Source organism: Styela clava, chromosome 9 (genome assembly GCF_964204865.1).
Source record: "Styela clava chromosome 9, kaStyClav1.hap1.2, whole genome shotgun sequence".
NCBI lineage: Eukaryota > Metazoa > Chordata > Ascidiacea > Stolidobranchia > Styelidae > Styela > Styela clava.
The window spans coordinates 11,349,669-11,372,383 of NC_135258.1; the positions used below are offsets into that span (position 1 = coordinate 11,349,669).

At 35.9% G+C, this 22,715-nt stretch overlaps 1 protein-coding gene across 1 annotated transcript; it reads left to right on the forward strand.

Moving 5' to 3' along the window:
- Window positions 1-4,349: 4,349 nt before the first annotated feature.
- On the forward strand, window positions 4,350-13,141 carry LOC120339331 (uncharacterized). Its single transcript, XM_039407435.2, has 3 exons — window positions 4,350-5,076; window positions 5,961-6,139; window positions 11,533-13,141. The coding sequence occupies exons 1-3, from the start codon at window positions 4,569-4,571 to the stop codon at window positions 12,346-12,348; spliced, it is 1,503 nt and encodes a 500-aa protein (XP_039263369.2). The 5' UTR covers window positions 4,350-4,568; the 3' UTR covers window positions 12,349-13,141.
- Window positions 13,142-22,715: the final 9,574 nt, after the last annotated feature.

The following is a 22,715-nucleotide window of genomic DNA, read 5'->3' on the forward strand; positions in this document are numbered from 1 at the left end:
TGCAATAACCCTCAGAGAATCGAATCCTATCAAACGCTTTTCCCTCTCTGCTTCGAACATATTAATCCTCGACGCAAAAATTCACCAGACCTTAGGACGAAAGATAGGGAACTTTTTTAATTCTCGGACAATTGGGCTGACTTCTCGATGTATCAGTCATCGCACTCGAGATATTTTTCAAATTTTGAAACGTTACCAGGGTAAATGTGTCTTGTCACGTATCATATCCAAAATGCTTGGTATAAAAATGATTGCAATATATACGAATATACAAGTAATTTAAAACACATCACCTCATTAGGAAACATGGCTGATTTTGTAACTATGTTTTGAATTAGAATACATATAATTATACATATGCAAGCAAATTATGAGGTAAAATAATTTGCACTCATATTTTACATTTTCTTTGTTATGAATTTTTATTGAATGTATATATATATATATATTTATTTTAATTCCGTCATGATTTTGTTATCTTTATATTATTGATCGTTAGCATTATGTCATTAAGTTTAATACGAAAGCGGGCGAATGAGACTTTTATCAGCGGCATATCTTTTATAATGTTGGGAAAGGTGTTATTAATGGCCATTCGTCGTCTGAGTTTCAGTGATTACCTGAAGCTATTAAATACCAAGTTTTATAAACAGATCACACATGATTGAGTATAACTTGATTTTGAGAGATTTGGTAAACAGATGATTTCTCTTTATTTCGGTAAACACAGAGTGATAAATGAATGTTTGTAAAGTCATTAGTTGCTTATATGATAGTCCGCCACTACTGATACAAACGATTGATTGCATAACGCCCAAAGTAAGTATTCTTTATCGTTAAATTATTACCCACTGGTATTCAGGAGACACAAACATGAGTAAGAAAAAAAAATGGAGATGAGTTAACAATTAAACAGTGGGTATAATTATCAGTTGAGATTACGCGAGACTACCTTTCATGGCTATGCCTTTGCGCAGTTGGATCCGTATGAGTATAATGTCCGAATGCTGTATACTTGTATAGCAAAAATAAAAATGACCATTCTTTTTGATTCAAAAGTCTTTCTACACAATAATATTATGGATTTCTGTAACGTTTCGTCTGACCTAGGTCAAACTTCTTCAGATATTTCTATATTTCAACTATGGCAAGAAAAGCGATTGCATGCTTATAAATAATGGTCACCAATTAAATAATGGGTTTAGTAAGGAATTGGAATTTTAAAAATACCATTAGATTTGTTTTTCAGATAAAATTTGTTATTTTTTAAATTAAATTTGTGTTATCAAAATTTGTTCAGATTATTGAAAATCGAAAGTGATATCACAGGCAAAATTTTAGACTAACAAATCATTAAGAGATTAATATTCATCTCCATTTTTACTATCCTATCACAGAAACAGGAATCACGAATTTTTCAAAAGACTTTTTTTCCACATTAGCACTTTATTTCAAATGCCGGTATTATATCATAACATTTTCTTTGTTTTCGCGGAGATAGCCAATAGCATATCAGAATAAGTCTTACATACTATGTTTGTTTGAGCGATTCCTAAACGAATACGAAACGAATTAACCGAAACCGGTTCAACCCCGATTCGGATACTTGAGACTCCTTCCACACCATCCTGAGATTGATGTAGGGCAGTGGCAGTGGTTCCCAACCTTTTTTGACACATTCCTCCCTTGGCCAATTCTTAAGCTCTTGTCCCCTCCCCATTTCGCATGAAAACTCCATTTACAGATTCCAATTGTTATAATTGCGATACGTAAAACTGGTACTCTGGCTTTTATATTTTCGAATAGTTTGTAATGTATGTATTACACTAATCAGTGGCGTAACTATGTAGCAAAATTGAAAAAATGGGCCCTATTGATCGTTATTCGACAATTTTTATTAACAGTTGCTGCCGAAATGAGATCCTTGTACGTTATTATTTGAGTGAAAGTACGAGTTTCATTCATTTCCATTTTTTACTTAGTTAATTATTATTAAAAATTTTAAACTTTTAGATCTTTTTGCGCCCGTACACAAACAACGTCCATAATACGAGCCGTGGCTATCATACCCTATATATATACGCTTCTAAGACCAAACTAAATAAGTGAAAAATATTCCTAGTACTACAAGAAAATACAAAGTAAAATTTTTTCCGCCAAGCAATCAAATTTCACCTCAGTGGGGAAACGTTGGGCCAGGGGTTGACTTTAAATTTAATAACACATTCAATACGGACTGTGTATGCCTTTTCGTTTTACAAATGTGAACGATTGGGGTTTTAAAATAAATCTTGTATGTTATATTTGAATTTAAAGTATTAACCCAGTCCCAAATATTCAACTTCGATAAATCACCAATAGTGATCAAAGGGTCTTTTTGCTTTGAAATAACGAAACAATAAAACCTTTTTTGTTGCGCGGGGCGAAAATTATAAAAACAACATTTTACTAATTTTTGCTATTCGTGTCTTGCCAACCTTACGTGACAGAATTTATCACTGTTGTGCTTGACGCTATATTTACATCAGAGCCGACCGCAAATTAGACAATTCCTAAGAATTATTGATAAAATCAAGAGTTCGAAATTTGTGGTTAGCAAATGTTGCTCTCACATTGCGCATGAAAGGCAATATTGAACATTAGCTTACGTATGTGAATACTTTAAGTGAATAAATTCTATAGCACTTAATGAAAAATAATGCTGGCAACTTATGCATGAACTGTCTGGGAGTATTTTGATAAAGTTGAAATGTTTAGAAATCAAAATAATGGGGCAAAAACATGAAATGAAAACGTTTTTGATACACAATTCTCGTATATTTCTCTTACTACGTATATAAAAAGATACAATGAATTCTAGCAGTATATATATGAGGCAAAACATCACAAAGGAGATAGACTGGTAATGTATGTATGTTTATTTGTCTCGTGAAGATAAGATATATAACAAGGTGACAGGATTAACAAAGTTGGAAACGGAATGCATGCTCAATACCATAGAGCCCTAAAACACAAATGTGCGACATCCACCCCTTTGGTTAAATATTGAACAAACAAAAAAATATTATAAGTATGGACACTTATGAAGACACCCAGAAAACGACTAATTTTTGATCAATACTAAATTACTACAATTCCGCAAAGATGGTTTATTTCTAGACTGCAATCACTGGCGATAATATCCTATCATTCAGAAAAAAAAAGTAAAAAGTATTTTGTTATCTACAATCATTATTGTTATACCCCTGGCCAGGTGAAGGCCATTCAACTTCTATAGGATCCGTTCTGCAGACATTTGCGCATGAAGGTCAAGAAAAAGAAATATAGATGATGCATAATAGCCTTTAGTTTGTAAACTTCATGGAAATCTCAACCTTTAACAAAAAGTGTAGAAGTAACAGGATGCATCTTCCTCATTGAAAATAATGTGAGAATTAAATGAACTGCGTTGATTTAAACTCAGGTATAACATCATTTCCACGCCATCGTCAAACATTTAATTTTTGGGGCGTCACTCATTTTTTGTACGGAATCGGTAAAGACCGCCTGTGGCATCAGTGCCTCGATCATGGTTTCGAACACGAATCATGATATTGGCTAATAGATGTATATGAATCGTAGCAACGATTAAAATTCCACCCCTGATCTTTTTGCCAAGATAAAAGCAACGGAAATATTTTTTTAGTAGCAGTAAATATGGATCTTATACATATTGAATATATGTATAAACATGGAAAGTTTTTTGTTTTTTCATAATCATGACCTTAGGTTTGTAGTTTGCGAAGACAATATATGCACTAATTTCGAGAATGGGGAATTATTCAGTCTTATACGAAATTCTCTCGACGAAAAATCGAATTGACTTTGAATACTATTGTTTATTTCTGTTTATAGTATAATCTATTATGGAAGTATTCTAATTTTGTTTACTGTTATTGGGTTTCCGCCATTGACTGATTTTTGACTAATTTGTAAAATGCTCTGCTGATTTAAATACATTTTATTCATTATGTCAATCGTTCATTATTATTGCTTATTATGCTGGCTGAATTAAAACATGTGCTTGAATAAATCGCGACATATGTGTATCGGTCTATCGGTTCTTTTGTTTCCGAAAGCGACATTCGTGTTTGGTCAAGTAATCATAATTTGTAATTGTCCTATATAACATAATAATATAATATCGGACAATTCCCAAGACTAGGAAGCTGCAAAGATTGCACCAGAAATTGGATATCAATAAAATTGCCCCGAACAATAACCAATCAAGTTGACGTAGTCATCATTCTAGGACCTACGTAACTCGACTAACCAAGGACGGCAAGCGAGAGAAAGCGAGGCCTCGAGTGTGCCGTTTCATAAAACCACGCAACTTGGTTGAGGAACGGATCATTTGCTCATCTAAACGGCATAAGTAGGAGGGTTTTCATTAACTGTATCTTCAGTTACGTAAATACTAAAAAAAACTTTACATTTTTGAAATTAGGCTTAGCAAAAACAGCTAAAAGAGGTGACTTGTGATACAGCACTTTTCGTTTAGCCTAGAATATTCAATAATCATAGTTATTATGGAAAGTTCAAGCGGTTCAGGAGCATTCTTATTTGGGGGAAATCATGCAGCAGCGGCTGCAATGAATGCATTACATGCGGCTGCGGCATCCGGAATGACTGACGCCAATGCAACAGTTCAAGGACTCTATCCATATTCTGCATTTCAAAGCCATATTTCTTCTGGAAATTTGAAACCAGGACACAGCTCCAGCATTGCGACGCCATTTGGAATCAACGATATATTGAGCAGACCCAGCAACGGCGGTGAAGCATCGTCTTCATGTTCCAACACAAATGTTATGGGAAGTTCGCCTGTTCACCACGGTCACATCATGCCGCCCAATTCACCTGGAGCTGCAATGGCACAAGCTGCTGCAGCGGCTGCAATGTATCTTGGAAGTAGTGTTCCGTCAAATTCATCGGGACTGAACAGATATTCTCAACCGCTCACTGAACTTCCGGGCCGTCCGGCGATATTTTGGCCCGGGGTTTTACAGGAAGATTGGAGGGAAAAGATGCAACGAGGTAAGATAATTGTCTTTAATAGAATAGATAGGATACAGAAACGAGGTGTAAAAACATTAATAATTACTTATCGAAAAATAATTCAAATGCATATAATCTTCGTCTGAGTCGTTTAACAGCGGACGATTTATCATTCCAGCCAAAGTAGCTACATTTCATTCTCCGCTGTTCGCGACCGTCGTTCCCGGTGTTTGAGTTAAAATGGCGACGTATGAATTTTGTTTTGGCAGTCTATATCAGAGGATTACACGAGACCTTGGTAACCTAGATATGGGTAACCCTATATATCAGTAATCTCACTACTGTATATGAAAAAGTCGAGCTCCTCAATTCTACGATCTGCCCATTTTAAAACAGTCTCCGAGGCGGAAAAATTCAGCTTAATTTGTTGTGTTGCTATAAAATTGTATTTAACGCCAAAATATTTGTCTCAATTCTCGTCCAATTCAATCTATAATTACTATGGCTTTCATTTTTTTCGCTTTGAAAATACTGGTGGGGACTAAAAAAGCAAAATTTGTTGAGTTATTGCGAGATGTATATAAAAATTCAAAATTTAAAATGTTAAGCTCTGAGAGCGATTCAAGTTTATTACAATTTGTGCATTTTGCTTCCGCAAATGAAATCTCGGATACCTAACTTGAGTCTGTTGCCAAGGATAAAAATATCATTTTATTTTAATATGTTGCATTTTGCAAGATGTTGTTGCATGGTTTGACTTAGAATACAGTAAAATCGATGCTATATGTTGTGGGTTATAGAAAAATATGTAACATTGGCCATTTTAGTAAGTATGTGGAGTATAGGCCCAATACCAAGCCGTAAAATGTTTTCTTTTAAATATCACATCTTCCAACTTCTTCTTGAAATACGTTATTCTTTAGGTGTTTCAGGAGGAGGTGTCGGAATGGACAAGTACGGCAAGAAGAAACATACCAGGCCAACTTTTTCTGGACAACAAATATTTGCATTGGAGAAAACATTTGAACAAACGAAATACTTGGCGGGACCCGAACGAGCGAGACTGGCTTATTCATTGGGAATGACAGAGTCCCAAGTCAAGGTAGGGTGTAATAGACAAGTTTAGAAACATGTTTATTTCGAAATGTTAACATTTACCAGAATCATTTGTAAAACATTCCAATACGATGATCAATAATAAATGACTGGAGGCATTTTTATAAAAATCAGCACTTTAATTATTTGTGGCATTATAAATGGAGTCTTCTGCAGTAAATTTGTAGACGTACTTTTTGGAAAAATGTTGATTTTATCCTCGCATTATTTCATAAATTGGCTTGTTTGAAAATTCTATAATTTTGCGTTGTGTATCATGCCGGTAAAATCACGAATGCGTGGATTAAACATATCAGTATCACGATATCTGATTTGAGCTTGGGTGTGACAAAGTATACGCATTTTGGACGCTTATATCCATCATAAATATAATACGAAAACATCGCTATCGTATTGTATAATCTGGTAAAATTTATAACATCCTGAGTTAGGTAGGGACATAAGATTTGAACCCGATATATGTAATCTGCAATACCGACACAGTTGAAGCTAACGCTTCGGTCGCCCGCCCATCGCGATGCCAAAAATATGGTTTTCAAACATTTTTCAAATTCAAATAGCAAAGAGATGCTGTCTTGTATTTTGGCGATGACTAATGCAAAAAAACATTTGGTAACAGTTATTGCCCGTTAAAGCATATCATTCAATCGAAGCCTTTTTGGGGAATTAAATCGAATAAAAATGGAAAGAATGGCAAAAAAAGCCATTATTCATGTTTAAATAAGCTGAATGCGCAAAGCTTTTTTGTAAATTGTGTATGATAACCTCGACACTGCAACATTAATTTAAAAATTGCAATTACTAATAAACAAAATCAAAATATATATGATGTTTGATTTAATATCATAATGCATTTGGTATTGGTAAATATTAACGATAACTAACGGTAAATCGACATCCACCTCCGATACAATTAGCTTAACAAGATACTAATATGCTTTCTGAATAATTGCTCAGATAATGCAATCATGGCATTGAATAGTCTTTGTATTATTCGCTTCGAAATTCAGGTAAAATATTTAAATAATTATTAAATTATTTTTTGGTTCAATATCTATAATATATTATAATTGTTCATTGAAATTTGGTTTATATTATACCCATAAATAAAACTTACTAATATACAAATTACTAATCCTATTATAAGGTTAAGTTCTCAAAATTTTTCCTTGACATTTGCAAATTTTCCACTTCAAAAGGTTACTTATCAAAATTGCGAAATATTACAAGGACGATAAATCCAAATTAATTCCAAGTATAAACGGGACTCGAATCGGATCGAATAAAATCTGTAAAACTTGAAGTATGATGCAAACATTTGATGTTGGTATGACTGCATGTGCCTGACTGTTGAAGAGTTACTGTAATATAGTCGCGTATTATACGCCAGAAATTTATCATGCTTTCACCTCTAACTTTCAGAGATGTAGCGTGGGCGGTGGTGTCCATATAGTGGAACATACTCGAATCCAAATATTGTTCCGATCAATTAAAACACTTCTTATATTTACTTTTTGTATAACTATCAAATATGCTATATTAACTCTGAAATAGGACTTTATCATATTTGAGGTTTTATACCGCCAAATAGCGTGTAGATATAAAATGGCCCAGGTTTGTAAAATAGCTTTACAATATTGACTAATTTAAATATTACCTGAACTAACTAGAAACTTCAATTTTGTTTCCGCCAGCTCACAACATACGTGTTTCCATATATATATATATATTTTGTAACATTTTAATACCGCGTTCACTTTTTTTTTCTAAAAATACAATAGTTTGTGAGATTTTTAGCCAATAGTTTAAATAAACTTTTTTCCAATTCATTAATTCATTTGTATTCTGAATTACTTTATTGATTGCGCATATTAACACATGTGTGTATCAAATGAAAATTGAAATTGATCTTCGAAGATTATTTTTACCTTGATTTTTATCACATCATTTACAAACTTAAACATTTACGAGATATGTTATATGAGTTCAAAAGCAAATAAATCTGATATCATCTTTTTTCAAGTTTAAGTTTATTATAGTTATCTACTTAAACAGATCAGACTGAAAATTTATTTTTATTATACTCGCGGAATGGGTTACAAATTGTGTTGAGGAGAAATTCGGTCTAATTTTATTATCTAACTCCTCCTGCCTTATATAATATATTTTTACACCTAGGCACAATATAATCAATTTATAATTCAATAATAACAACATGAAATTTAATCATTTAATATAACAACCTTAAAATGTCGTCGAAAGCCTCATTATTTTTTCGAGTGTCAAATTCCCCTTCAAATTGACGCTGATTTATCGTGATTTTTCTGCAATGTATTGTAAACGCTACAACAAAATCGACCATAAACGTACACGATATAATATAATAAAATCAGGCTAATTTTTACATTGCTAAATATTTGTTGAACTGGTCTGGGTAAGAAACGTCATATTTATTCAATTTCTGCGCCCATAAATATCTTCAATCGTCTGATCGCCAGTACAGAATTTGTTTCGAGTTTAATAAATGCGCACATCAACATGCACCAAAAGAAATGCCTATTTTACAGACGGTAATGTGAAGTGTACAACGCGATTTTTGTAACTATATTACTATTTTTCTAGTGAACTGAATTTATAGTTTTTATCAAACTTCATGCAGTTTTACACAATGCGAATCTTGCGCTTGATGTTAAAAAAATCGAGCGCGGCAATTAGTGTTACATGTAATTTTGAAGGGATTTCTTTTTTTGTAAAAATTTAGTTAGTTTTATTCCATCGGTTTCGTTAAATTCACGTCAGTTACTTTCCCTTTTAGTTTTGTTAGATCATGATGTGCTTGTCGTATTTGAACATAATATAAAATGTCTGTCTACACGTTCACTTACATAATATACACTTATAACATGTTTGGCCTAGAGATTTAAAATCATACTGTCACGTTAAAACGATCTAACTCGATTTAACACAATTATTCGATCCAAAACGATCGTTGTAAAAGCACGAATGATTAACGCGACACATCGATTTTGTTGAGGATAACAGGAAACGTAATAAAGACCGCGCACTGGGACAACCTCTCAATTACAATTGCCTGTAAAAGCTAATTGCTCCGACACGCCAGGATCACAGTAATTTTTCACTTCCCCCGGGAGCTTCAAGTCAGTTGGCCCTGAGACAGAGGAAACTGGAGCGAAAAGCGATCCGTTGGGATGAATTCAGTTTAAATATTCATGACGTTTTCGCAATTTTTATGTCAAAGTAATCGCCCATCCGATTTGATTTTCTAAGTGACGTCTGACTAATGATCACTTTAGCACAAAAATCGTTTCAGCTTATTAGTTACTGAAACATTTTACCAAATGAGCCGAGTAATATTATTGATTCTACATTTAGAAATTTATTGTTTGAATAGGACAGAAAGACAAGGCGGTGGTTTTCATATTGCCGCCCTGTGATATAGTTGAAAAAACGACCACCCAATCTGAAATTAGTCTTTGCTGAACGTGAACCACGTCTCGACGGTATCAACCATTTTAAACTATATATATTTAGCGGTATTTGAAACAAATGAATTTTTGTTAATCATGCCCACCCAGTGAATTTAATTGAGCCTTAATTTATAAATTTCATAATTACGATCTGTGAAATGAGATTTTCAAATGGCAAAAGCGTTCTTTTCATTCACCTAAAAATTAATTTAAGAATGCAATACAATACACACATTAGACGTCTAACCAAATCAAATATTTTGAAATTATTATTCATTATTAGTAAAGAATTTCATTCAGCATCTAACAATTACCAAATGTAAAATATTAATCGACTATCTTCATACAGTTATTTGAACGTTTCTGTTCGTAGCTCCGTTGATTGAATTCCCGGGTTTGCACTATGACCTGCATGTCATAATAACTTCGTTTACCACCATTGTCAAAGAGTGCACTCTATTATTAAAAAGATTGATAGTACAATTGTATATCGACTATTAAAAAAATGGCTGAGTGCATATTTTGTAGTGTATATACGGTTTAGAGAATTTAAGATTACTTTTGTTTATTCGTGATGCGAAAATATTTTCCAGAATCAAGAATTTACTATAAATACCCTATAACATGATAAACAATTATGTCATCTTAATTTTACTTAAAATAATCCGCTTTTAACAATTTTACGTAAATATTTTCGTGCTGTAAAGTACCCGAATAATTTTCTCTTTCATTTTTTTATATTATTTTCGTGTTCTCAATCTATACTAATTTAATTTTAAATTTATTGCTTTTGATAATACGACCTAAGTATGCCGAAAAATCGATGCAGGCAATTAAGCAGAGTTTTAAGCTGTTGTCCCGCTTTAAACGGCGTCCAACGAGAGACCTAAAGGTGTCTTACACCAATTATCTGCACATACACGACTTATCCATTATCCCAAACGTACAATTTGTGCAAGTATGTCTCCATTATTGCATAAATTTCGAAAGGGTCTGAAACGTCTCGCAGAGCGGATTTTAGACTTGAGCGTTTGACGTTGAGTTAGGGGACTAATTCCATTAAACATTCTAGCAAAGAAGATGAAACTAAAAAAAATTATGGTCTTGACAAGTGTTATAGTTATCGCTGTTAATATCAGAGCATTCATTTTTCAAAACACCGCCGCCATGTTTTTTTTTATACCATTTCGCAATTGGTTTGCGACAAACCCGAAGAAAATAAAACTAAATTTTTTTATAATATTAACAAGTAATATATAATTATCACTGTTTATATCATAGCATTCATTTTTTAAAACACCGCCGCCATGTTTTTTATACCATTTCGCAATTGGTTTGCGACTAACCTATCCTCCGTAGCATAACACAGCCATCTGAGAATGCATTGAATTGAATAAATCTGATTTCAATTCATTTTCTATGACGCAATTGGATTTTCTCAGTCTATACCTTCATCATTTAATAGAGGTGAATAAACTGAAAATAACGATTTCAATAAACGCAAAAACATTTTATCGTCTTTCAAAGTAACCAGACAAATTAGCTGTCATTTTGATGACGATAATTTATTTTTCGAAGCGGACAAAAGTATTTTAAATAAGGATTTTATTGAAAGCTTATTTGACGATCAACAGCTTAAATAAATTAAATAAATGCTATGTGTCAGCTGGACTATTAAGTTCTATACCCAGTTCTATCATTAAGTTCTATCGTTTGGCAAATAAGCGTTTAACAAACGATTTTTAATTCAATTAGGTTGCTTACTGGTCCCGTAATAGCAAATTGCCGTATTATGCAAACGCTATCGTCATGATTATTTACAAATCCTTTGAATTAAAATGGTGTCTGCTAACATATTTAATAATGAGATTCGTCTTGTTGTCCATTGCAGGTTTGGTTCCAAAACCGACGCACAAAATGGCGGAAACGTCACGCAGCTGAAATGGCGACTGCAAAGAAACGACACGATAGCGAAGTAAAACAGAAGGCTCAAGAGCGGAGAAGTACTGATGGCTGCGATGATATGGATGGTGAAATTTCCGGTGAAGATGTGAAAAATATTGCTTATTCCCAACAATCTCGCGACGGGGAAGATACGAGAAATTCCAGCGATGCTGGCGACTTAGATTCACAGGATTTATCGCCTGAAAATTTACATAAAACTGATAATTTTAACTGTAATGCAAACTTCAATAATAACAATAATATTGATTGTGACGATGATTTCAAACCGCTTTCTCCGAATAGCAACATGAGCACACTCACTGCAACCGACATAGACAAGGAGAGAGAATTCAAATCTTTGCTTTACAAGAAAACAAACAACGATGGGTACCAAAGTTCAAGAATGCGGAAGCCATATTTCCAGCCACATTTCCGGGATTCATCGCCAATTGAATATTCTAATACCTCACAATTTGACGGGCATTCTATTCCATGCTCTAAAGTTGAAAACGCAAAGCGCAGCATTCCGAGTGGAATGATGCCACAAAACTGTTCAAGTAATGCCATGGAAAACATGCAAGCGCCTACGTTTGCAGGAGCAGTTCAAGGAATTTCGTTCAACGCAATTACAACATCCGGCTTACCGGTATTGAGTTCGGGCTTGGGAATATCAGTCGGATCTTTTCAACAGCCTATTGCAAATGATCGCCATTTTTCGTCCAATTCTGTGTCATGTGCAGGCGACCCTATAAGATATTTCTAACACATCTACAACAAAGTATATTTGCTAGCAAGTTGTTTGCGCCGTTCCGAAACGTTTTCCCAGAAAAATATATAGCCAATGAGCTATTCTCTAATCGCATAGGCAGAATATGGAGGGAAAAATCCTATGAGAAATGAATCGATTATGTATTATCTAAAAGGAAAACCAACTAATCTGCCGACAGTACTCAGATTCAAGGTTACATGCACATGTTTTGTCTTTTGTCTGCGACATCCCATTAGGCATTCAAATTTCGCTGGGTAACAGAGGAATGAACTTTTAGGATGGGTGTCTTTGTATACATAATGGCGGAATGTGTCGTCTTATAGCTAGGCATAATTGGCGATTTTTCGCCCCTATGAAGTAAAAATGGATAGTCCGTTGGTGGCTAAACCACCAATGGCTGTATTTTTAAATGTGAAATGGTAATTAATAAATTTGAAACTGTTTGCATGTAAATCTAAATAGAACTGCAAAGTAATCGAATGAAAATTTTCTCAGTTTTGATGTACCAACCTTTCCATTATGGAATATTTTTTGTATCAATTATGTTGTTATTTATTATTTAAACATTTTGGAGTTTCAATATGACATTTCGTAGAATGAAACCGTTATAAAATTCATTATGATCGAATTTCATCATGTCTTCCTCAGCCGTATAGTGTATTTGGAAACATGACCCTTTTTCTATTATTTTTGAGTATACAAGTTTTGCATTGCTGTCGTCTGTTTTTACTGTTTGAATGATATAATCTCATTTCAAAAATGATATATGTGCTACCGAATACACAGCAACGCGTAAAAGTTTTTGCTAGTACCTGTTGTCTTTTGTTTACAGTTAACCACATTAGCATTTGGTTAGAGGCAGTTGCATGGGTTCGTACAATTTAACAACAAAAATGAGAGTTTTTCACTGACTGGGAAGACAAGTTTATAGAGTGCTGTAAAGCTGTATAATTGACAATCGCAAAGACAGTAGGCTCTCCCATATTAGTCTACAATTATTAGGGCATTATATGATTCTAGAAGTGCAAGCTTGCCAATGTTCTACAATAGCAACGCTTCAGTATCCCCGTTTCGAGAAAACTTTACAACGATATTGACGAAAACCAGCAATTACTTTAATATCTGATGGATTTTCAATAATAGATTCAACTTCAATTTGTCCTCTTTCACACTACCGCTTGACAAATTCAAATCGTAATGTTTGAAATTTATTCTTATTCCTGACAGTAATTGCCCAAGACAAATTCTCTAGAAGGGGATAATATAATGAAGGACGCAATTAATCTAATCGCTATAGTGCATCGGTCTCGATAAAAAAAAATCAAATTCAAATTGACAGCACCATATTTGGACGACATGAACTAAAATGGTTTTTATATTCGGTCAATTACAAAAACAAACAGAGAAATTTCCTAATGCCAGTCGATAACGCAATATGCGATATTGTGCAGAGAGATCCCCTTGGAGCATCGACATACCACACCTCCCAAGGGAAGTGAATTAGTGCTTTATTATAATTATGACACCAACTAATATAAATATGAACAAACTGAGACATGGTGTGATTAGTTGAACGAGGGACCTCCAAGAGCGATATTATACGGCTCATCACATAAAAGCTCATAATGTTCGATAATATCTTAAATATTTTATTTTATACGCACGGGTGTAAAGCCATATGAATTCACGTTGGCGCTTGCGTTATTGCACATTGATGAAATATCGATTACAATTGTTTTAAACAAGAATAGGGTATAATATTTCATCGAGCCATGCTTGATAAATATTAAAAAATAATTACATGTCTTCGTAAAGACCAGTGTGAACTGTTAAGAACGAAAGCATATGTGGCTCATCTCAGGCAAACTTAATTTCTGACCGGGGTGCAAGTTAATTTCTGACAGGATGGCCATCATGTATTTTAATACGTGTCATTCACCGAAACCCATCGGGAATCTCGCAATACATCAATTATGCGAGGTAATCAAATTAAAGCGCGATTTGTATCGTAGACTTTTTAATGCTTACACTGTGAGGATGAGAGAACAGGTAACCGTAACTGAAATTGACGGTAAACGAGTTTTATCGGGAGATGACATTGGCTAATCTCGGGAGTTGTATTTCATTTCAACTACCTCTACACTTTGTTAATGGCAATATAAATTGTACAAAACCATTTTAAGCCGCCAACCTCTTTTAGAATTACCTCCAAATTAAATTTTGCCCCTCATTAAAATCGCGCAGGGTAAGTTAAGTGTCTGAATCATTGTGAAACACAGTGTCTAAAAATACGCATTATAGCCAAAGATGGTTTGCATATCACAGTACAAAATGATACAGATAATGCGAAGATGAGAATTATTAGCATTTAAATTTATTTTAGATTTTTGTTAATGTAAAAAGCCTGCAGACATATCTGATGCATCAATTTTGGTCAGGTCTCCGAGGCAACAAGAGAAAAAATTTCAACAAAAATGAAAGTCCGTGCTCTTGAGTAGTACTATATTCAACGCGACAGGTTTCCGAGAAAAAATGAGACTGATATATTCTCACAACCCCATATCTACTATAATTACAACATTAAGGTATATTATGTCTTATTGGATAGATTATTAGCTATATTAGTACACTAAACGCTCATTTATTGAATCGTATGTCAATCAGCAAAAATCACGAAGTATTTTCCATGTTGCCTCATGTGGGACATTGTTAGACGCCAATTATTGCCGATTCAGGCCCCAGGAGGGACAACACTCCAATAATATGTATGAATCTTTGGTTGGGAGATGACGTAACTCTCCAGTTTTCGTTCAAGGCCTTTATGCCCAGAAGGAATTTTGTCATCTGAGGTTTATGTGTGTTCAAGTTAATGCGGATGGGGATGAGCTTTAATTGCGTATTTCGTCGTAAATAAATTAGCCTAACTTGCATTTATATGGTGTTAGGATCGACGCCAGACGAGAGAAGTAATAACCTCTGGTTGGAAGGACACTATGAAAGCATTTCAGAGTTTTGGACGAACAGAGGTCGCGTCTACATCAATCAAGTTCATACCTCACTTCGAGGAAAATTACTTTAGATTCTTTCCGAGTTTACTCGGGTTTTAATTAAATACTCGACTTATAAAGCTCTTCATAATGAAAAGGGATTATCGCGCCATTGGCGGTTTATATACAACCTGGAACGAGGCCAAGAGGAAAATGCTCCCCCAAAAAATACCGTTACTGGCATATTTACAACGCATACATTTTTTAAATAAAAGTGCGTTATGCAAGATAGATCAACAAACTGGAGATTAATATTCAACAATTAGCGGGGTATAATAGACATAATGGCAGTGCTGACGGTAGTGATAATATTGTCAGATAAATCTATAATCTATTTTCAATGCAGAAACTAACAATAATTTCCATATCAGGAATTTTATTTCAAAAGTCCAAAAAGTATTTTATGATCTAGTTTACAAAACAAAAATTAAAGCTTTAAATTACGTACTTCTGTCGGGACTGTCAATGCGATGAGGTTCAAAAATGTTCTAATAGTGTTCTAATAGGCTTGTTTACTCTCGAGCGCCACCGTAAGGCGTCAACGCGAAAACTCCTTCTCGATCATCGGCACGTGAGCGCCGTCACGTCAGTTAACAGTACTGTATTTGTAAACACTTTTCACACGAATACCGGCATAAGAGGTTGTCCAATATTTGTTTAAGCGAGGGTGAAATTGCAGTATGATCTACACCGAAACAAATAATTGGCTGACGTCTCTCCAATTAGAAATATTTTAGAAGTTTGTATCTGTGTAATACCATCCTTACATATACACTTGCATAAAGGTCCATGCAAACTAAATTCTCGCAAAATTCTACTCAGCACACACGAGTCTAGTAGGGGCTGATATATGAACCTAATCATCATTTGAATGTCCCTACCGTGATTCTTAATAATAAGCAACAAACTCAAAGTGACGGATGTGATTGCAACTCGATAGCCAAAATATGCAATTTAGGTTTTTCGCAAAGCAAGGCCATATCATTCTCGACCTCCCCTCGCTTTCTGGCTTATGTTTTGATATGGAGAAGAAACGAAACCTAGCCTGATCCCGAAGCAGAGACACAGTCCATAACTTCTTCCTTAATGCAAAGCAGCAGGATCGTGTCTTTCTGAAAACAAAGATCGGGGCTTAAACGGAGACCCGTGATTGTCTGACGGAGGTTTTCATAGCAGACCTAGTTTTAAAACTTTGAAAATGCGACTATCGTGCACAAGTTAAGAAAAGATAATCGCACAATGACAAACAGAATGTCATCACACTTGTGCCAATGAACGCTACAAGCACTAAAGACAGATCTGACTAGCGCCTGTTTGGCCACAGTAGACATTTACCAGAGCATCCATTTCCTTTTTGGAATTTCGTAACAGTGGCTAATTAGTAATGACTTGCCAGTGATGTAACAATTAAACAATTGTCGGTCACACACGCGATTTTTTACTCGGTATATCTGCAAGCATGATGTGAATAATGGCGCATTTTCAGTTTTAATTAAATATGTGTTATAATTTTGGATTCAAATCCTTAGCGGTCATTTTATCTCTGAGAAAGTTCAAATGTTCAAAAAAAATGATCTAGCTGTTATAGACTACAGAAGGCAAAAATTAACGGTCGATACTTTATAATAACGATCTTGCAAACAACAGGGGCCCCATTCGCCAAACTTCGTAAAAAGCAGCGTTTACTAGCACTAAACATCTCGTAGAAATTTTACGCAGCACGGTCACGCAAGTTCTCTCGAAATCTAACGCACGGTCGTCGTTGAACAAAAACCACTGTATGATCACTCAACCGTATCATTCACTGCCGCTAGCCGCCATGAGCGGATAAGCCTATTTTGCAATGATCTCTGTTTTACTTTTTGCATCCTGTGATATGGATGAATGAAATAAATTCTGAGATAGATATTGTTAAACTACTTCTGCAACAGACAATAAAATAGATGAATATGTAATCCCATATTTGATGTTAGTTGACATATATAGGGGGGTCCACAGCTACTAGACTACAGTCACTCTTACCTATGTTAGGCATTTAGGGATTTTTGATACCAATTTTTCACGAAGTGTGCAAACACCACAGCATATGTTGGGGTGCATGTCGCACATACTTGCCTTAGGCCAGTAAAGTATTGAACATGTATCCCGTCTTTGGTATACCGTTTAATTATTATGTAGATACTGTTACAAATAAACACACATACATTTTAACCTGAATTCATGCCGAGGACAGGCCGAACTACTATTAACGAGCAAAATTTTCCCCTCGTTAGTTTGCGAACACTCCGGCGCGTTGAAGAACTTTAGTGAATACCGATTCTCGGTAAAATGAGAGAAGAAGGCACTTTACGAGACGTCTGTTTTGGCGCGCAAAACATGCTCTCGAATATTAACAATACTTCGAAAATACCATTTTTGCCTTTTACGAGAAAGTGGGCGCTTTACTAACACGTTAAACGATAAAGAAGTTTGGCGAATGGGGCCCCAGGTTCCTTCATTTAAGAAAACCAAGCCGACCGGATACAACAAACGAACATTGCAACAACGGATTCGCGCAAAATATAGGAATTCCACCACTTCCGCAGCATCTCTAATCATAATTCGATATTACAAGCGTGAGCACTGGTGATCGAAATTTATAATTCTGCGGCTTTTGTCCTCAGTAAATCGCATGTTCAGCCAATGTAATTTGAACCCCTGCAATGTGGCGCATCATGCTGAGCGTTAGTTAATACGCTGTGCTCCGCACCTCTGAATACCGTGCGAGAAGATTGCTGGACTCCTCGCCGTCGTAGGTCGGTTCACGTAACCGCTGGACAGTTACGGCAGTGTTTTTCAACCGTGGTGCCGTAAGAAATTGTCAGGGGTGCCTCGGGAAATTCTCCATTTTGTGTATCTATGCGGTGTAGCACCCGGCAGAGTAATCATGTAGTAGGCCTACTGTTCCATATCAGAAGGTGGCAGCAGGCGATGTCGATTTGCCTTGTGCTTGCAGACGAGAAAAATGCACACGCGTGGATGCAGCGGCAAATTTTACCAATTCACGGTTTGACTAGTAGAAGCGTGAGGTAGAATTGCCATTATTGCCGAATTATTCAATCATCATTTGAACTCAGAATAGCATTCAGGATCCACGCAATGACTTTGCAGGGTTTTTATTCAATGTGCGGCGGTGTGGCTCAACGGGCTAAGCGTTAGGAATACGCTCGCCACCGCACCTCTAATTACTCTGCGTGGGTTCGCAGGTTCGAATCTCATGCAGGGATGATTATGTGCGAGAGGATTGCTGGACTCCTCGCCGTCGTTGGGTGGTTCACGTAACCGCTGGTCGGTTACGGCTTCCTCCACCACCAAGTCCATGCTTCCGAAAACAAAACTATATAACTAATCCCATACCCGACTTGGAATGGTAACCGGACGAGAGGCCGTTGTTCGCCATATGGATAAGCCGTCTTATCGGCTTTCCTCTCCCCCGGGATAAATATGTAAATCCTATCCTATCCTATTTAATAGGAAAATAAAAGAGCCGTGCAATAGAAAAGTGAAATCTAAAAATCAAGATGGTCAACTATCGTCTTCATAAATACCCGCGTTCGATCTTCAGAAATGATAATATTTTTAGTTTAAAATTGAGACAGTTGGTTTATAAACGGCGACAAAAAGATCAAAGCCGATCCAAAAGATAAAAGTCGGAATAAAATCCCAAATTCAACCCGATATTCGACAATTCGTTAAAATTACTCGATTCGATGAAAATATACTATTTTGCTCACCCTTGCGATCTGCAATCATGCCAGTAATCTGGCGAAACGCGTGGTAGTCCAAACACTGATGCAATGGTACTTGATAAAACCTTCATAAATTTAGTAAATTGCACTACTTCACGAAAGTGTGGCGAAATTGACGATTATTTCATATCTCGAGCACAAAAACGGTTGTCTTTTTCGGATAGTTTCTGTGGTGTGAAAAGTCGAATAAGTGTTTCGACATAATAAATGCTATGATCTTTGCCATCAAATTATGCTTGGGCCTTGTACGAAATTCATAACGTGAAAAGATACGTCCAGCAGTGAAAATTGTTTATAGCAACTTTAAACCTATTTAGTGTTTTTATCGATAATAATTAATTGTTGTAATGAAATACAGTTTTTCTGCCTCTTTCATTTCTCTCGTAAGTGCCGACAACAACACTATTGAATGATTTTGGCAATTGGAGAAACATATTAAATTCTAATAACAAAAATGAATTAAGTTGTGAAAAAGTGAGAATACATGAGACAAGAGAGCAATGCTCAAATATATGGACACGCAGAACAATTCCCCAAAAATCATATGCGGTGACCAACGACTAACATACCGGCGGTGACTTACCAGTACCTGTATCGGGGTACCGTGACGGTACAGGGACTGTCATAGATATTTTAGGTCCTGTGACAATTGAAACATCAGTTGAAATATCTCGTGATATGAGTCAATTATGTACCGTATTATCGGATCAGGTACCGAACCACAGTCAAACATTTCAGATAAAAACGTTACTAAATAACATGCGTCAACTTAACACCAGCCGAATCGGGGTACAATTTTTGGTACAGTGACTGTCATAGCCGTTTAGGGCTGATGAACAATTCGACTACACGGACAACTCACCAGGCCTAGGGTGGTGTAGCCAGTCTGCGGACAATTTCATTCAAACCGCTATAAAACAAAAACCAATATATCTAACCCGTTAATTTTTTCACCGTGGGTGCATTGGCGGCATTTATTCTACACGCTAAACCTCGTATTAACTTTCTACGACAAAGGGTTGAAGCTATACAAATCCCCAAAGTACGGCACTCGAAAGACGTATTTGCGACCGAACGACCAGTGTGCGACCACGGATTTCAAGCCTTGATCATCGTTTATGCTGCGTCGAGACTATCGCATACGCAGCCATACAGCAATCAAACAGACAAAACACGGTGGTCGCAAATTGGTTGACAATTGTTGGTCTTGTGACAGCGTGAAAACATTGGGCTTCTAATTGCATTTCTGACCGTCATATATTTCAAGAACACGGTTATTTCGAACAAAACTCGTTAAATTATAAACAAAGCACCACATCACAGCAATCAAACAGACGAAAACACGGTGGCCGTAAATTGGTTGACAAAGATATTATCGACGTATCGGAAATGCACACCCCCTATTCCCCCTCCTTCAAATGTAGAAACGCGAAACTTTCAAATATGGTTAAAAGAAACACAACTCTACCCACCTGCCAAGTTTCATCTTTTTATTTCTCATATTTGTATGGATTTTCAAGCTTTTGACAGCTACGAGTTAGTTCAGTGTCACCGCGCTGTGTTACGGTACCAGAACTCCTGTCTTGTGACAGCGTGAATTGAAATTGCAAGATGGTCCGTTGGACACAAAATGGCGTCCGATATCCGCAGAACGTTTAGTGACGTCATAGCAAACAAAAACAAATCTTACAGAGCTAACAGAAATATTTGAAATAAATAAAAGTAATAGCCTTCTGGAGAAAAATTTCATCTTCAACCACTGAAAATTTCAAAGCAATTAGTCCAGTAATCAAAGAGAAAAGCGACTTTTTAAAAACGTGTCAAAGAACAAGAACAAGAACAACAACAACAACATAATATTGAAACGATCGTTATGTCCACTACGTGTCCAATAATAACAAGAGAGCTATGCTCAAATATATGGACACGTAGAGTCACATAATTTTGATGACGTCATAGCGAAAAAAGAAGTAATAGCCTTCTGGAGAAAATTTTTATCTTTAACCACTAAAAATTTCAAAGCAATTGGTCCAGTATTCGAAGAGAAAAGCGACTTTTTAAAAACGTGTCAAGCGGTACTGAGTTAGCAGTCAGGCAGCATCTTACCTGAACACTGTAGGCCATATACGGTAATTGATCACAGAACAGTTGTTCCCTTGCAAATTTTATGTTGTTTACACTTTAGGACAGATAATTGATCACAGAACAATTCTTCCCTTTCAAATTTTATGTTGTTTCCAGTAGACTCTCATCAAAATAAACAAATATAGTAGGCTACAAGTGCTACAACGCTTGCATTACTGCACTGGTAGGACCGTGAAAGAATAAGTTACGGTAATTTCATTGTGGTAAGACACCGGTACCGGCACCAGTACCAGTATCGTACTTACGTACTGAGCTACCAGTACCGGTTAGCAGTCAGCCAGCATCTTACCTGTACACTGTAGGCCATATACGGTAATTGATCACAGAACAGTTGTTCCCTTGCAAATTTTATGTTATTTACACTTTAGGACAGATAATTGATCACAGAACAATTCTTCCCTTTCAAATTTTATGTTGTTTCCAGTAGACTCTCATCAAAATAAACAAATATAGTAGGCTACAAGTGCTACAACGCTTGCATTTCTGCACTGGTAGGACCGTGAAAGAATAAGTTACGGTAATTTCATTGTGGTAAGACACCGGTACCGGCACCAGTAACAATATCGTACTTACGTACTGAGCTACCAATACCGGTACCGAACCTGTAGGTCTGATATTCCGTTCCGCATACGATAGGCTATAAAACTTGCATTGCAGCATTAGTAATACCGCGGAAGGAATAAGTCAATTTCACTGCGTTACGGCACCGGTATGGCAACTTACCAGTACCGACCTACAGTAGCTGTAGTACTGAGCAAGACAATCGATCGCGAAACCGCTTGAAATAAGTGTAAAACAGTGTTCCCATGAGTAAAAATAAATACCGCGAAATTTTGTATGAAATATCATATCTCATAGGATTCATATAAAATTTAAGAATAAACAAAAGTAATAGCCTTCTAGCGAAAAAATTAATCTTCAACCACTGAAAATTTCAAAGCAATTGGTCCAGTATTCGAAGAGAAAAGCGACTTTTTAAAAACGTGTCAAAGAACAAGAACAACAACAAGAACAAGAACAAGAACAACAACAACATAATATTGAAACGATCGTTATGTCCACTACGTGTCCAATAAGGGCGTAACGTGGAACGGGGAAGGGCGAGCAAACCCAAGCGCATGATCGATGGTGCGTTTGAAGACCACGTTTTAACCGTGCGGCCGCGCAATTTTAAAAATAATGTGAGGTGCTCAGAAGACGCTCTCACCTACATTAATGTGATAAAACCGTTGTAATATCGGTAACTATTAACCATTTGTTCGCGTTCGACTATCGCACTCTTTATGAGTAGAAAGTGTTCGTGTTTTGTGATAGGTGGGCCGCGAATATTTGAAGAGCTAAATAGTATGCCGCGACATAAAAAAAAGGTTGAGAACCACTG